This window comes from Aquarana catesbeiana, linkage group LG11, assembly GCF_042186555.1.
Source record: "Aquarana catesbeiana isolate 2022-GZ linkage group LG11, ASM4218655v1, whole genome shotgun sequence".
Classification (NCBI taxonomy): Eukaryota; Metazoa; Chordata; class Amphibia; order Anura; family Ranidae; genus Aquarana; species Aquarana catesbeiana.
In genome coordinates, this window is record NC_133334.1 from 261926434 (window position 1) to 261944854 (window position 18421).

Consider the following 18421-nt stretch of genomic DNA (forward strand, 5'->3'; position numbering starts at 1 on the left):
AATGTTTTAGTCGTTTTAGTCAACAAAATTAACACTGGTCTAGAGAAGCCAGAGCCAGTATTAGTTCCTTTTGCCTAAATGATTCCTATACCACCCAACAGAGGTACTCCTAGACTAAGTATTACCAAACACTATACTTACTTTCAAAGTAACTCAAGCTTTATTGCACAGACTATGTTTTTCATGGTATTAATGATCGTTTGTACTGTAGGATATTTGTACGACTGTCTTTATGCACCCCGTTATTAGAAAAATAAAATAAAGTGGGTTAAATACCGTTTTCAGCTTTAGGTTATCAGCGGCGGACTCATTGAATGAGGTTCCCTTCAGGAAGTGGGAGCCAATCTGAACTGGCACGGTCGGGAGCTCGCACTGGATTGGCTGCGGTGGAGTCTGCCTCCTTCCTGCTTGTTGTGCCTCTGCATCGCTACAGCAGCCCTGATGGGGGAAAAAAAAAAAAAAGACAATTAAACATTCTATATGGACAATATCACCTTGAGGTCATATCCTTAAAGCCTGTAGCCATGAGCGGATTATGAAGATCCCTGACTGACTGTACCATACATTGACCTCGTTTTCACCTCGAGCATCTGAAAGAGATTAGTGGGGTGGGGAGGGGGTTCTATAGGACCAGAAAAAAAAAATTGACAGGGCTCCTCTAAGTAGGTTCACTAGGAAAGAATCAAAGACTTCTTCTGGGCACTGCTGAACTGAGCTGAAAGCCTGCTAAGCAGTAAAGTTTTTACTCTGACCAATTAAAAATGGACAAATTTTGCATGCAAAAGTAGACTTTTGTAGACTTAACTTCAATTATGTCAAAGAATGAGAGATTGAAGTTAACTGGTGCCCACAGTACGTACAGCTAGATGGCCAGCATCATTCAAACCCTCACCCTATGAGCCCAGATCATCAAGGGCCCTCCCTCTAGACTGTGACTGGACAGTGAAAGAAGAAGCAGCACAGTGATGAGCTTGTTCCCCTGTCACTCTACTCTCTCCTCCTATCAGGATATTTCTTGTCAGCACATGAACCAAGAGCCTCCTTGTGCTGCTTCTTCCTTTCACACTCCAGCCCTGCTGTACAAGGACTGCAGAGAGTCGATATTGGGTTTCATTCAGGTACTTACGCTACATTTAAACATACCTTCAGAAATACCTTTGCGAACTTTGGCCTTCCCTGTCTTCCACCAGCTCCTTTGCTGTACTAAAATGGCTTACTATGATTTCAATGCACACTGTGAGCTTTTCACAATATGCATTAGAAGCTGCAGCAGGTCAGATACAGCCCGCCTCATTCCTGGCTGTAGGACGTCCAGCATTTTCTAGCCCTTTCCTCCCCAGCCTGACTGTCCCTGGCACGCCCATTTCATTTGTTGGATTTCAGCTCTTTCAATCATGGAGGCTCCACATCAAATGTGGGCGTTGACCTAGGGTGGTCTGCAAGCAAATACAGTCCGCCTAGGAACGCTCACTCCTCCAGACTGACTTCCACCCATCAAGACCATTTTTACATTTCCATAACTCCTCCAAAGTGAAGCTCGCTGCTTGCATCAGGAAGAACGGCTGTAATGTTTTTTTAGGATAGCCCAAGTACAGCACCCTGCCAGCCCCACCCCTCCAGCCATGATCTGCCTGCATTGCATAAAGAAACACAGAGACCCAACAATGACATCACTGGGTCTAATATAAGGCAATGAAGACAGAAAGGTTTTATTCAAAAATGTCATTAGCGTGTTGATGAGGGAAGGAGAGGAGGAACCAAGGAAGGTAAAATATAAGAAGAGTACACGTCAGCTTTAAAGGATTACAGAGCTGCATTAACTGGTGACTTTTACATCTGCCTGAAGTTCAGCTTAAAACATAATTTTGTAAAAAATCTGCAGCGTTACCTTCAGACAGTCCTCAATAGCCTTGGGACTGAGTTGGAACCCGGCCTTCATTGCATATTCACAGTGACCCAAACTGTCCAGCGCTATTTTGTACGCCTAGAACAGAAGAATTGACAATTTAAAATAAAAATAATATGCTGAACTTGTTAAATAAGGTTTGCTGGTTAAAGTGTATCTAAAGCCAAGTACAAAAAAAAAATATTGCATATACAGTCAATATACACTGAATATACAGTACTTAGATATGAAGGCTGCATTAGATTTCTTTTTTCAGGCCAAGTACATTTTTAGCAATTACAGAAAACACCCACCGATCCTGCAAGAAATTCCGTGTCCTCCTCACGTTCCTGTGCACCGAACTGAAATTTTTAAACGATGTTCCCAGCTATCTTCTTTGGCAAAAAGGTTTAAACCCCCATCAAGCACTGGGACTTTAGTGGCAAGCAACACACCAATTTATATAAAAGTATAACAATTTATTAGAGACATTAAAAACATGTGTAGAAAAAAAACACAATAAAGAATAAATTGGATAAAAAGAGAAATTTGGCTATTTTACACAGACATCAAGGAGTATAGCAAGTTTCAAACGGAGGGTTTCTCCATTCAGCCCGACGTGTTTCAGGTATGTTATCACCATGTTTAAGGGCACACAATTTGAATCACTTATGACCCAATATAGGGAACAGAGAAAAAAAAAAAAAAAGCCTCTGAGACCATACCTGAAACGCGTTAGTTTAAGTCTCAATGCTTGATGGGGGTTTCAACCTTTTTGCTATATATCTGGGGGTGTTTTGCAGGCAAACACCAGACTCCACAATAGTGGATTTCCCTTTTTGGCTATCATCTTCGATGCACAACTCCACCTTTTTAGGGTATAGAAATTGGGAGAAGGGAAGGTGTTCTGTAGCCCAAATCAGGTGTTCAGCAGAGGTTAACAATACCGCTTCTCCCATACAGTGAGTCAGCGCTGTGATCCTAGGACAGGTATCATGTTACTGGCAGGTTCACCATGTGAAATAAAGGAAACAAAGCCTGAAAGCAGGAAACCAAAGCAGACATCTAAAACTTAAAGTAGAATTTAAGCACAACCTAGTCTTGCTGACCTGTGTAAAAAAATAAAATAAAAATAATAATAATAGATGATGTATATTTCTTTTCTATTTTCATCGTGCCCTGGTCATGTGATCTGGCTCCCCCCCGTATCAGCCAATGACCGCTGCCGGGGAGAGGAGGGAGCGCTGACAATGGCTGGCTAATGGAAGCCTATGGGTGACATCGACACTCCCTATCGCTTCCGCCTCTCCCTTGCGGCCGCTGCTGGCTTACACAGGTTACTCACATAACTGGACTGGAGGGGACATTTTTAAAGTAGAAGTCCACCCCCGTTTCTGCAGCCGATCCGACCTGATTCCACGCTGAGCTGTTAGTCACGGCTTTGCTGTGGAGGCGGGTGCGGAGGACACGTCCGACAACGGAAGCCCCATAGTAACACTATGGGTGACGTCACTCCCCATTCATTCCACAGCCGTTGTCGGCTGTGTCCTCTGCAGAGCGGATTTCTTCTTTACAGGGCAAGATAGGCTATTGCTGGATCGTGTATGTCTGTAGATGCAGGGATTTGAGTTTTAAGGTGGACTTACACTTTAAGACTAGTTAGGTTTAGGCTCAAATTCTACTTCAGTTTTACCATGTGGCAATGCTAGGTGAAATATGCTTTACAAAAAAAATAAATAAATAAAAACAAATTCCTTGACGCTGTGACATGGATTTGATTATATACAAATCCACATCACTGAAATTGTATTAGTGGTTGTGAGATTCTGCACTGGAAATTTCACGTTGATAAATTTTAGCTTTGTGCTGATGGTAAAAAAAAAAAAGTGACAATATAAAGCCAAACAGGACTACAGATAAAGAGGAATGCCATGATTATATGTATAATGTTCGTAGACTTGCAGATACACCACATCAAATGCATGGGTGTTTTTGTGATGCAGACCTACTGCGGCCACTCTGCGTTTAAAGCAGAAGTTCTTTCGATATGCTGCCCTTCATGCCTGCAGTCTTTCCAATTTCCCAAATGGATGTAATTTCCTTTTAAAAATTCCATCTGGTCTTTGGCACTCATTCAGCCTCCAGGTATGCAACAGTATTTTTCGCAAAGTTGTTACCAATCCTAGCAGCTGGTGATTTAATGCTCCCAAGTAGTTCTGAGGACATCAGTGATGCATTTACGGTACCCATGAAAGTATTGGGTAGAGCGACTAGCAGAGTCACCACCCTTTTTTCCTGATCATTAATATCCCCATGAAAACCTATCTTCGTGCAGTGCCCAGTGATCCCATAGAGTCCGGACAATGAGTTTGGTAAAAGTACCCTGACACGTGTCCCAGACAGGACTGACCGACCCCAAAAATACATAAAGGGTGACGCGGAGGGTGTACCCGAAGCCCACTGCACACCCACCATCCTAGTAGCTAAAGAGCGGGTACCTTTACCAAGACATTCTGCCTCCCACTGAAGTGGGGTCTGTTGGCCAGTGAGGCACAGTGACAAAAAAAAAAAAAAAAAAAAGTCTGATCATAGGTGTCCCCTATGAGACAGCTCACTGGCCGCCCCACTTCCAGACAGGGCTGTCGCAGCAGATCCTGCACGTAACTAGGGCTCTGCATGGACTCGCTAGCTGCCCCACTTTCTGACACTAGGCAATAAACTGAGCTTCCTATAACAGTGCTTTGTTTTGTTTTTTTTTTCTGCTTTGCATCTTACTCCTTGATGTGGTGCTATAACCCTGCGGTTAGGATTCTTTGCCGTGTTCTGCCGAGAAAGTTCCCCTCGGCGGATAAGGACCCCCATCTACTGCGCAGGCGCTGCACCTGCGCAGTAGGAGCCGGCGGAAATAGCAGAAGGCGAACAGTTGGAAATCAGCTGTACACAGCGCCTGTAAGAGGGCCCCTCGCGGGCTCGCTTCGCTCCGCACTTTTTTATTCTCCCTCTAGGTCCACTTGGATGGTGGGGCTTGAACCTGGACCTAGGGCGCAGGCGCCATGTACAGCTGATTGAAGATTTTCATCTTCGGCGGCTCCTAGTAGTTTGTACTGCGCAAGCGCTGCGCCTGCGCAGTACAGGGGGGTCCTTATCTGCCGGGGGAACTTTCTCGGCAAGACAATGGGCTGTGTTTAACGAACAAAAAAAAAACATGGTCTGTACACACCCATCACTGCTAAGGATGCAATGCTTTATGGGACATGTTACACCTTATAACGTGCACCAATCATGGCCGTTGTTTTTCCCCCTGCCCATTATCACTTAGGAAAAGGGAAGGAGGAGGTTTGTTGAGGCAACCATAACCAGCTTTCATATTAGATAACTGCAGATAATGGAACAAAAGGGGTGAATCTGGGTCGTTAATAGTATTGCAAGCTTTAACCATATAGCTTTGGCACATGTAACAGGCATTCCGGCGATCACACAACACCATGTTAGTGCTTATGAGGTCTGACCTGTAAGGTACTGTCAATCTTCATGTTCAGCTCCTTAAGGTGATGCTCTGGAATGGCCAGGCTCTGAGAACAGAAGAGCTGCTGGACTTCTAATCCGGCCAGGCAGCCATCGCATCCTCTCTCCCGCAGGCGGCTTGTGGCCTATTAAAGGAAAGGGCAAAAGTAGTTACTTTATGGCAAAGTGTACATTTATAGATGTGGTTCAGTGACCCAGGTATTTATATCTTCACAGTACAAAAAAGTCAGAAAAAAGTCAGCAATCAAACTCAAAAATTAAACGCCAGCTCCTTTGGACAGAGTAAAAAAAAAAAGTTATCACCTACGATCCAGCATTCACTAAAGTGTCTTTATTGGAAAGACTTCCCCTTATTTCTGGTCTTATGGTTATGGTTGTGATAGACTCCTCTGGGTGAGTCTAACGTCTTCCTAAATGCTTGTAGCTCCCTTTAAATACCAGGGACCATAGTTGGTAAGCAAGAGGCTAGCATTCAGTCCCCTCCAAAAGTCTCTGTCCCGGGTGAGTCAATCACAATGGTCACTGGGACCAGAAGTTAGGAGAAATCTCCCTAAGCCCTGGCTCACACAAGTGCGGCTTTGAAGTTGTGCTACTAGCAGCTGACTATGCAGTGTGATTTCATTGCGGCTTGCCGACACTGTGCTTCTTCATTTAACAGGTGTCAATGCAAGTCGCACAGAAACAATGCAGGAACCTTTTTTTCTGAGTCGCACCAATATGGACATGCGAATATGAACTGTTACGTTGCATGACAAGCCGCACCAGGGATTAAGGAAATAAAGACAGCAATCAAAACTTTGGTGTTAAAATCTAAACTTCTTGACAAACGGGTACATTCGGCATAGCTACAAAGCAAACAACTGCCCAGGCTTGGAAATCTTCCCGTTTCAACTTCCTCTAAAGATAAAAGCTGGATACAAAAGTACGCTTATCAAATTGACTATAATATTAATGTCCATAAATTTTTCTTGATAGAGCAATTATGGTTCAACTACTTCACATTCAAAATATATATATGCGTGCTCCCAATTAGGATTTTAATAATTTTGCGCTTTACCACCTAGTATTACACACACAGCTGCCAGCTCATTCAGTCTGACAGGTTCTGCTGATCGGCTGCTTTAAAGCGGTCATCATACTTGTGGATTCTCCCCAAAGCTCCTGTCTGCTCTTAGCAGCTTCATCCGCCGGATTTAAAAAGCTTCCCCCTTCCACCATTGGCTATACTAAAAAAAAAAAAAAAAAAAAAAAAAGGAGGTGGGGCCTCTGAAACGCGTTGCACATGCCCCTTTCCACGTTCCTGTGCTTGCCTTGCTCGTTGAGGACGGCCATAGACACCGCCTTGTTTCGGCTCTATAGGTGTGATTGACAGCTGCTCCCGCTCTGCAGACACTGGATTCCACCCACAATACACATCTCTTTCCCTCGATGTTCAAGCAGCATTTCTCTCGCCCTAATGTAAGTGTAGATATGCATTTTTTTTAATAAATGTTACTACGGTTTCACCAATTCCTGCGCTTTGGCTACCTTGTGTTTTTTACATGTTGCTGAGGATCCTTCCCTGATGTGCCTTAGCTGCAGAACTCTCTGAACCATCGATCAATTCATTCCTCACCCTGTTCTGGCCGTCATCGCAGGCTGCTGACTTCATGTACTCATTGCCCTGTGCAATCATTAGGCCATACCACCCACTCTGGAGCACCACTCCTTGGATTAAGTACTTTCCATATCGGTTTCATTTTTTTCTCTTTCTCATGTGATTTGCTCTTCCATCTCCAATCAATACTGCTGTTTTATCACATATTTGGGACTCATAACTGTGAGCGCAGAGAGATTTTATCAATTTATTCTGCTCACAATACTATCTATGAGTCAAATGCACCGGCTCACCAGCACCTTCTCCATGGGTGGAAACTCTTTGGTATGTCTTGGCCCATGCTAGCAAACATACCCTACTCCTAACATCCTAATTTAACTTCTTGAAAGGGTTCAGAACCCATACTGTTACTCCTAATACAACTTTTGTAAAATAAACAGAAAAAAGGGAGAGAAGAGGGAAGAGGGGAAAAAAAAAAAAAAAGTACAGCCAACGTGTTTCAGGCTTTAAAGCGTTCCCCTCCTTCAGGGCTCCTTTCATTTTGGATCAGCATCTAATGTTGTCCAGCTTGACAAGTTTTCCTCCTGTGTACCCTGGCTTTGGCCGGCTTCCTCCCCTCCTTAAAAGTGAGTGTGAGTATCACCGCTCCAGGTGGGTCAGATCAAAGTAAATGGCATCTCCTTCAGTCTAGAAGTCCAGGTGCTGGCAATGCTGTAGCAGTTAGATATCAAAGAAATCCTGGACAGCCGCACTCCAAAAATTATTGCCTTTATTCAATAAAGTGTCATCCAAAATATAGGTCACAGCAGAGTGGAACAAAGCTTACGCGTTTCGCACTACACAGAGTGCTTAGTCATAGCTAAGATATAAACTTTTGTTTTTTTTCCTTTGGGGGGGTGGGTGGTACTGGGTTTTGACAGGTAATCACTCCTGTTTCTGCCTGGATCGCCTAGGCCAGTGATGGCGAACTTATGGCACGTGTGCCACAGCTGGCACGCAGAGCCCGCTCTGTGGGCACGCCAAGATGAAGAGCCGGCCATCCTGTACGAGGTGCATCTTGTCCACACCGCACACCTGCCCCATAGAACTACATTTTCCACAGGGCTCTGGGGCCAGGGGTGACATGTCCGGGGTGGGTGTGGACAAGATGAAGTGGTGCTGCAGGGTTAAATGCCACATCTCTCGCGGGCGGTCTCACACAGCAGAGTGGCTGTGGACCGAAGCCGCCTCCCCCTCCTCGGCTGTGTATATCTACACAGCCCGGAGCAAGGATACCCACACTGTTCTGAGGTTTGTACTACGTTTATTTTATTGTAGATGGATACAGGAGGGGGACAGAGTGACCAGGAAGGGGGGTACTGAGTGGGGAGGGAGGTCTGTAATGACTTATACATCAACTGAGTTTCTAGATATACAGAGGTTGGGTCTCCAGCATAAGAAAAAGGGTCTCCAGAATAGCAGACTTTGGGCACTCTGGGAGGTTTTGTGTTGCAGTTTGGGCACTCTGGTTCAAAAAGGTTCACCATCACTGGCCTAGGCCCACAGACTCATGGGACACGTCAGAGGTCCCAGAAGGCTGCAGGACCATATACACAGTGGAAAGTCGCCTGTGAAGCTGCAGGAAGTCACAACTGGCTTCCCGCAACGGCAAAGTACCAACCCGGGTGAGGACAGCGCTGGATCCCGGAACAGGCAGTGTCCATTTATTAAAAGTCAGCAGCTACAGTAATTGTAGCTACTCACTCATTTTTTTTTTTTTTTTTGGAGGAGGGGGGAAAGGAAGGAACGCTTTAACACCCAAGATATTCACTGTTTAGGTGCTTTATACACACAACACCTAGATGTCACTAGGAACTACTGCGCAGTACAGGGGGGTCCTTATCCGCCGGGGGAACTTTCTCAGCAAGACACTGGCCCTGTGCTGATCGCATGCACCCTCCCAAGAAGAAAAAAACCTCTCTAGTAAAACACACCAAACTGAGCATGTGCAGCTTGTCCCCAATGTTTTGTTCTATCAGGAGATGGATTGAGGACTGTGGAAGGAGGAGAGGATCAGAGAAGACAGGATCAAACGGCCTTTTTACACAATGCAGAGGAGGAAGCCCTTAGGTTCCACAGTGAGTATAACAAGCATGCTTTACTACAAATACAAACTGATTTTACTGTTGTGGGTTTGGTAACACTTTAAATGCAGTCTAAACCTGCAGCGAAATCGGAGGTCCAAATCACACTGATCTGTGGCTTTGAAATCACGCTGCAGTAAGTGTGAACCAGGGTTTAAGGAATTCTCACTTTCAAATTTTTTTTCCATGTTTCCTGTTCCTCAGGAGGACAAAATACATGTAAGAACTTTGTCCCATCCTCCTATAGCTGTCTGAGGCTAGCTGTGAGGCTGGACAAGGCGCCCTTTTCTCCCTCAATGGCCGCCACCCAGCAACACAGCTAACAAGGAGACAGCTGCTTTGACATAGGGCACTTTTCTTCATCCCCAAGCTCCTTGTGACCAACTTGTCTCCGGCAAATGTTTGGAGATTGAGAAAAGTGCTGTATGTCCATGCCATCATCTCTTTGCTAGCTGCATTGGTCGGACGGCCGTGGAGGGAGGAGGAGTACCAGTTTGACCTTACAACTAACCTTAGACAGAACTACGGAAGATGGGACAAAGTACAACATGTACTTTGCTCCCTTGAGAAACAGAACCCATTTATAGGAACTGAAGCTGTGACTTCTTTAAATCTGCTAGAAATTATGATAGATCAGATAGATATAGATAGATAGATCAGATAGATAGACAGATAGACAGATAAATCTGCTAGAAAAGCAGACTGTGATCATCAACAAGCTCTCAGATTTGAAGCCTATAAAACTCAAGTCATTTTCAGCTTTGTGTCCATTTAAAAAGATCAGAAAAAGAAAACAACCCCTATGAAATAAGAATGGCGTACATCTAGAAACATCAGTCATCTTATTATAGCAACTTTGCATCCCTATTTCCCATTCATTACGGAGGAAGGTCATGTGAAGAGTGAATAAGCTGTACTACAAAGACAGGCTTTGTCCAAGGCATGCGAGTGCAAGTCCCATCGAAGAATGCCAGACTGACAGATTGGACGCCCATACCAGCACGATCCTTGTGCTTAACCGGCACACAGCCGGCTACAGCAGACTCCACAAGCTTGTTTGGGCTGTTGAGGTAGATCAGATTTCTCCTAGCTGCAGACAAGTCAGCGTTCGTGTCCCCCGCCCCCCTCCGAGTGTGAAGCTTTTCCAAAATTTGACAGGAACGCAGTACTGTAAAATCTAAGGCTGGAACGGGACTTCTAAGATTGCAGATGCAGTTTTCAGAATACTTGTTTCAGAGTCATGATGCGGATTCTAGTTTGAATCACTGGAAGCGATGTCTTGGCCCAGGTCCAGGCTGGGGCCTAAGAGGGTTGCAGCTTTAAAGTGTAAAAATTCCCCTCTGGGTGATCTATGTACATTACAAGGATTTTTAACAAACTTTGTTGCAGTTTTCTACCTTTTGAAATCCATGTGTGTCGCTGTGCCCATGTGGGGAAAGTGAGTCTAATGGGAGTGGTTTCATAATTATCAATCAGCTGTGCACTTGCAGGGCACTAATGAGGAAAGCTGCTGGGCCTGCATCCCCTTTAGGCCCCCACGTACACTGCTGCTGCTGCTAAACGGACGTTCAGAGGGAGTTGGAGACTTTTTTCATTTGCCCCTGAACTCATTCAATGTTATCCTATGTGACCATGTACACAGGTTCGTTTACTGTCGTTTTAAGGCAGTTGCGTTTATAGGCCTTTTTTTGAAATCTGACTTGGTGCTATATTATTATTTTTCTTCATTTGCCATTTGTTTTACCCACAAAAGTGGAGTTACCCTTGAAGCAGAAGTTTCCAACAGGTGTTGAGTTTTGTGACTGATTACTAAGTGAACCTGTCAAAAGACCAAACAAGTTGGCCAATAGTAACTTATTATCCAGACACCTCTGTACACCTTTTTTAAAACCAGTCCTTTTGTGACCAGGGGCCCGACTTATATGACTTCTGGGATAAAGTCCCATCAACTTCCATCCTTCTGTTCAATAACAGTGCCTCTGTGACCAATGAGGACATTGTTATTGGAGAGCAAGGTATCAGTTGGCGTTATTGGGCTCTAAAATTATAGTCACTCATTTAAAAGGTTTGACTTCCAAGTGGAGATCCAGCCTGTAAATAAAAAATAAAATGAAATTCAGCAGCTACAAATACTGTAGCTGCTGACTTTTAATATAAAGGACACTTACCTGTCCAGGTATCCCGCAATGTCGGCACCCCTAGCCAATTTCTCCTTCGGCTGTGGGTGCAGGTGTTTCGTCAGATTAGGTAACGAAAGTTCTGTCGCCGCCATCTTGCTACACCCCGCACTCCTCCACAGTAAGGATATACTGAGAAGGCGGCAAGCGGACATCTTGTTACACCCACCGGAGTTTTGCATTTCACACTTCTTAACAGTAAACTGAGCTTATAAGGTGAAATACAGTATTTAGAAATCCGATGGCCCTTTAAGATGTTGAATTTTAAAAGCAGCGGCAAACCTGCTGATCTCACAGGTTTGCTAATCTGACAGAACACCGCTGCTTCTATATTTCAACATGTAAACAGTCCAACAGATTTCTTAATACTGTATTTCACCATATATGCTCCGTTTACTGTTAAAAATAACTGAAATGCAAAACTCCGGTGGGTGTAACAAGATATCCGCTTGCCTCTTCGGTGTATCCTTACTGTGGAGGAGTGCGGGGTGTAGCAAAATGGCGGCGACGAAGCGTCACTTGAGTTACAAATTTTGACGGGTCGCCAAATCTGATGAAACACAGGCACCGGCATCATCACTAAGGGAATCAGGAAGTGAAGCCTTCTGGCACATGAGCAAGTCCTGCTGTCTTCTGGGACCTCTGCGTCTCCCAGGAGGCAGCGGGAAGAAGGAAGAGGTGCCGGAAATTTTGTAGATTGCCGTGATTGTTGTGTGGCGATCTTACCATGATGTGTGAGTGGGTACCTGGTTTTGATAGGTATCCGCTCCCCCCCAAAAAGTGTCAATGTGGCAGTGGAGGGGGGCAGGGTGCGAACAAGTGGAGCTTCCCCTTTTGGGTGGAGCTCCACTTTAAGTAAACCTGTCTCAAACCTAAGCAAACAAATGACAAAACCCAAACCACTTACACTAAATTACCAAAAGTATTGGGACGCCTGCCTTTACGCGCATGTGAACTTTAATGGTATCCCAGTCTTAGTCTGTAGAGTTCAATATTGAGTTGGCCCACCCTTTGCAGCTATAACAGCTTCAACTCTTCCGGGAGGGCCGTCCACAAGGTTTAGGAGTGTGTCTAAGGGAATGTTTGATCTTTCTTCCAGAAGTGCATTTGTGAGGTCAGGCACTGATGTTGGATTAGAAGGCTCAGACTAGGAGAGGGAGAAGCAGCACAAGGAGCCAATCAGTTTATACGTAGTGCTCATGTGCTAACAAGGAACATGCTTGACTTGTTAGTCAGATGCTTCTCCTTTCACAGTCCAATCACAAGCGAGGGGAGGAACAAGACATGTAAGTGTTGCTGAACTGCAGCAGCAAAAACAGCCAGTGAGGGCTGTGCGGTTTAAATCTCAGAACTGGATGGACAGAAGTGCAAAACCTTTGGAAGCTACAACATCTCACACGTATGCATTTCATTAGTCTGATTAGCGGTTTGTATGGAGTTTTAAATCGAAAGCATATCCAGTTGTTGTGTATCATGTGTAACCCTTCAATGATGGCTCCATTGACAGCAGCCATTGAAGGTCCACTTTAAGATGTGTGAGGATCTCTGCAACAGACAAGCTGTACATATTGTCACAATCACAGCCTGTGCACCACGTCACAACATCAACAAGTATCCAAGGATCTTCAGCACGGCTCCCAACAGGAGGGTTCAAAACGCAGAAGCAGGGTACGCAGACACATCTGCTTTCTGGCGGGCCTGAAATGTGCATAGAAGTCGCACACGTTCTCAAGCTGACCTAGATTTGAGGATTAACCTGACGAAAGCTGTACCGGAGAACACTTCCACGGATCTGCGTAACCTCAGTTCACAGCGACGACACGCTGCAGCCAGAAGTGTTACTGCAGGTTAATTATTGCGGAGGTGGGAGAAAGTATCACACAGATCAGGTGCGGTTCTGAAGCTGGAGGGGGAGGATCGGCCCTGGGCATGAGAACCACGTCTGTCAGCCAACTCTGGAAACTTGCAGGATCACAAGCCATTCAAGCTATGTAGAAGTAAACAAATGACGTAGCTGTTAACGGGGTGTTATGGAGTAGGGGGGGACCTCCTCTTCTGAACGGCAGCCAAAAAGACTTCAATCTGTTGCTGCCACCCTGAGCGGTGGTGTGCAAAAGTCAGAAGCATTGCCTGGTCCTGTTCCCAAGTCTGTGCAAACACTCCATTGATTCCACTGCTCCCTGCTTATATTATGGTGCTGAGGATGCATCAGAAAAAGAGGGGACACCATTGCTTTGATCAGGCAGTTGGTATTCGCACATAACCGGTATCAGTTGGTGCTTCTTTTGTAGAGTTGTGTGCAAAATAATGGGCACAGCTGCGTAAAGAATCACCATTCATTTTTTCCCCTCTATTCCCTCCTATGTAGTACTTTGTTCCACGTTGCTAGGCGATTCCTAACCCCCTAGCTACGAGCTTGGACTCCGCACCCCTCCTATTCTCCCTGCAGTCTTTCAGCAACATTGCTAGGAAAGAAATGGCTGAATTATAATGGCTCCTTGTTTTGGTTCCGAAAAGTTTCCCAAGATAAGCAGCAAGAGGCATGCAAAGGGAGAGGGAAGTGAGTCTCCCATCCATGCATGCATGCATTCTGCATTTAAAGTAGAAGGTCAGTCCAACACTATACTGAAATCTACTCCCCACCCTCATTCTAAGGTAATTCTATCTTCCTTGTAAAGGAAAGATCTTTATGCTTACATATGGGTGCTCTGGTCCGGTCACATGATTGGGTCCTAGCGGCGACTCCCGCTGCTGTCAAAATTCAGCCAATCAGGAGAGAGAGGGGGCAGGGCCGGAGCTCTGGGTCTGAATGGATACACTGAGCTGCAGCTCGGCTGCCCCCATATCAAGTTACTTGCTGTGGGGCCACGCAACAGGAGGGAGGGGCCAGTAGCTCCAGCCAGAGACCAGAGAAAGGAGGATTCTGGCTTTCCTGTGCAAAATCACTACATACAGAGGAGGGAAGTATAGCACGTTTAATAGAAAGAAAAAGGAGACTTCGCAATCACCTTAAAGTGGAGTTGCACCCAAAAGTGGAACTTCTACTCACTGTACTCCTCCCCCTCCCTGGTGCCACAATTGGCACACGTTTTTCACAGATATCCGATTCTACTTCCGGGAGCCTCAGCCGCGTGTACTGACGTCACCACCTGGGCTCCCTCCGCCTCCCTCCTCCTTCCAGTAGGAGGAGCGGAGCCTCATGCATGCGCAGTAGGGTTCCGGACGTGAAGCCATAAGGCTTCACTGCCAGGTTCCCTTACTCGCAATGGAGGCGGCATGTACCTGACAGGTGATGGAAACATCAGCTGCGGCGCCGGCATCGCTGGACTCCAGGACAGGTAAGTGTCCGATTATTAAAAGTCAGCAGCTGTAGTATGTGCAGCTGCTGGCTTTTCATTTTTGCATTGGCGGGCGAACCTCCGCTTTAAGTATACAGATCTTTCCTTTACAGGATAAATTGAATAGGTTTAGAATAGGGGAGTAGATACAAGTATAGATCGCGTTTGACTAAACTTCCACTTTAGGTTGTCCAAACAATGTATGTATGTAACAGATCACATCTGTACAACCCTGAGGCAGCTTATTAGTTGCTAAAGCCGGCCATACATTGAATCTAAATTTGGCTTGTTCAGTATGGATGTAAGGGCAGGGGGGTTGTACAAAAGTGGATCTACCTCTGTACAACAGCCCTGTCAGATCTTTATCACTCGATCATCGCTGCAGGCTATAGTCTGCTATGCTGATCAGTTTAGTCTGACGGCGAGGAAGTCTCAACACTGTCAGAATACAAAAGCTCAGCGGGGAGGCTGCCCTGACCTGGGAAATCAGGTCAGTTTTCTTTGTTTCAACCTGCTGACTGAATGGAAAAAAAAAGGGACTCATCTATGCGCTACCTCAGATGCAGGTGGCCATTCAGTAATTTAGCCTTCATAATGGGCACAGCATGTGTACAGGCCCAGGAACTCAGCACAGAGATGTGGTAACCCTTTATAATGGGCACAGCATGTGTACAGCCCCAGGGAACTATGCACGGAGATGTGGGAACCCCTCATAATGGACACAGCAGGTGTACAAAGCCAGGAACTCAGTACAGGGATCATTGGAACCCCTCATTACGGGCATAGCAGGTGTACAGACCTGGGAACCCAGCACAGAGATGTGGTAACCCTTTATAATGGGCACAGCATGTGTACAGCCCCAGGGAACTATGCACGGAGATGTGGGAACCCCTCATAATGGACACAGCAGGTGTACAAAGCCAGGAACTCAGTACAGGGATCATTGGAACCCCTCATTACGGGCATAGCAGGTGTACAGACCTGGGAACCCAGCACAGAGATGTGGTAACCCTTTATAATGGGCACAGCATGCATACAGCCCTAGAACTCAGCACAGAGATGTGGTAACCCTTTATAATGGGCACAGCATGTATACAGCCCCAGGAACTCAGCACAGAGATGTGGTAACCCTTTATAATGGGTACAGCATGTGTACAGCCCCAGGAACTCAGCACAGAGATGTGGTAACCCTTTATAATGGGTACAGCATGTGTACAGCCCCAGGAACTCAGTACAGAGATGTGGTAACCCTTTATAATGGGTACAGCACGTGTACAGCCCCAGGAACTATGCACAGAGATGTGGGAACCCCTCATAATGGGCACAGCAGGTATACAGAGCCAGGAACTCAGTACAGGGATCATTGGAACCCCTCATTATGGGCATAGCAGGTGTACAGACCTGGGAACCCAGCACAGGGATGATGGGGACTCCTCATAATGGGCACAAGTTCCCAGGTCTGTACACCTGCTGTGCCCATTGTGAGGGGTTCCCACCATCCCTGTGCCGAGTTCCCAGGACTGTGTACACCTGCTGTGCCCATTATGAGGGGTCCCCATCATCCCTGTTCTGTGCTAACAGGTGAACAGACTCAGTGCAGAGAGAATTTGCAATCAAGAGGGTTGAGCTCTCAAACATCAACCAAGCACTGGAACAGAAGTTTTCTGACCTGACCGAAAATTACTTTAGCTTGATGTATAAAATAGCTCCCTGTGCACAAATATATTTAAAAATGTATTAAAAGGCCATTGATCAAACTGATGAATTCTCTGCTGGAAATGGCAAGGATTACAAGCCTCTCTGTCGAGCTCGGTGAAGCAAAGCATTTTTACTCACTATACAATCTCCCACAGGGACACAACAGTCCCAGCGCATACTACGGAAACTGTAGATTAAAGGGAGATGATCGTCGTTCTCAGCGCATACACTTGTCACGCCATGACTGCATCGCATATCTAAAGAGGATGGTTAACATGTTTACATTCTTGGCGCTTCATATTTTTATGTCATATTTAGTATGAGGATCTTTAGATTCTCCCCTCTGGGGAACAGATGAAATCTGTCAGGGTTTTATTTCTGTCTGTGATGCCATCGTGGAGAGAATCGCTCCCTTCCTGCTTCTGTGACATCAAGAAATGGAGGGAGCGGCTGTCAGCCAGACTAGAAGGCAGAGAAAGCAACAAAAAACCCTTCCTAAATCTACTAAAAGGGTGTTTGTGTCCCTATCAGAGAGACTTCCCCTCATTATATGAACTTTATAAAGACATTTTCACAATATAAACAGACAGCAACTAAACATGACAGAGGCTCTAACCCTTCCATACTACCTTCCACCACTTGTGTTTTAAAGCGACTTGGGTACAATCAAAGGAAAAAAATATTATATTGAAGCGTTCACAACCCTCCTAGTATAAATGAGGTGAATTAATTCAATATATGAACCAACATACCATAATCATGCATGAAATTGCATGAAAAAAAACGCATAGAAAAAAAAAATGTGAAAAAACATAATCGTGCTATGTGTGTAAATATGCTTTATATGGGCTCAATGTAATTTACCATCGAGGACGTACATGCATAAATTAGCATGTGATAACATGTGATTCGAATGTTCCAAGTGTTCAAACTATGCACATACCATAAAGCAATATGTATAAACTAATCCGTGTATATGTACTGGTGCTCATGAGCTAATAATCTTAAGGACAATTCATAATGATATGATATGTTGAAAAATTACTGCCAATATTATAAATAGAAAATGTTCCAAAACATACATCCTAATATTTAACCCAAAAGTTCATTTGCTGGATTAAAAGGTGAGGGTTAAACATATGATGATAGTCATTTCGTTCATCGGTGCCTTCAAAGTAACATTTCCCAAGTAATATATTCACTTGCACTTGGTTCAATTTGTAGCAATCTCAGTATCCAGATGAATCATGTAAAATAGACAGAAACTATCATTGTGCAATGAACAATACTGGACCACAGATAGTAGTAATTACAGAGATGCACTCACATAGACCCAATGTTTAAACTGCATAAAGGATGCAATCAGCCACTTACGACCGAGGCTAGGAAAGCCGCTGCTGCCGTGCTGATGGTTCGTATCAGCAATGCTCGTCACTGGCTCCTCCCACGCGTTACGTCACAGACCACGTGACTTTCTCAAGGATACCTCAAGATATGTGTGTGTGATGCTCTTCACCTTGCTCATGTGTCATCCAACACTACAGGCATTAGTTGGGGGAAAAAAAAAACCTGTTCGATATTTTGGGGAAGGGTTTTGTTTTTCCATCTTCCCCAACAGATGCCTGTCATGTCATACAGCACATGTGCAAAATGAAAAATGAAATCAAGTGCTTCATGTCGTGCATGCACAGTATGAAAACACTGCTAAATCCCACTGTTTAGGTATGGGATTTCCCAGAAGGCAATGGCGATACTGCCTTCCCAGGGGACATTTGCGTAGCCAGGGCTACATCACCATTGAATTTGGGGAAACCAGGAAGTGGGAAAAAAAAAAAAAAAAAAAGGTGTGGAGACAAGATCAGTCACTGTGCACAAAGAGAAAGAGCAGTAGTGGCCGGTCTTTATTACAGCAGGGGACGGAGACAAGACCAGCCATCCTGCACAAGCAGAGAGCACAACAGTGATTTGTCTTAAAGTGGTTGTAAACCCTTGCAGACCACTTTTACCTACAGGTAAGCCTAGATTAAGGCTTACCTGTAGGTGCAAGAAATATCTCCTAAACCTACACGGTTTAGGAG

The 18421-nt window shown here is 45.1% G+C and overlaps 1 protein-coding gene across 2 annotated transcripts in view; it reads right to left on the reverse strand.

Annotated features, from left to right (window-relative positions):
- GARRE1 (granule associated Rac and RHOG effector 1) overlaps positions 1-18421 on the reverse strand; it is a gene marked incomplete in the record, with an annotated part of 78924 nt that overhangs the window by 26214 nt on the left and 34289 nt on the right. For both annotated transcript variants that reach the window (XM_073605767.1, XM_073605766.1), the window contains 3 exon segments: positions 277-438; positions 1889-1984; positions 5395-5535. In XM_073605767.1, the coding sequence (XP_073461868.1) occupies positions 277-438; positions 1889-1984; positions 5395-5535 (399 nt within the window).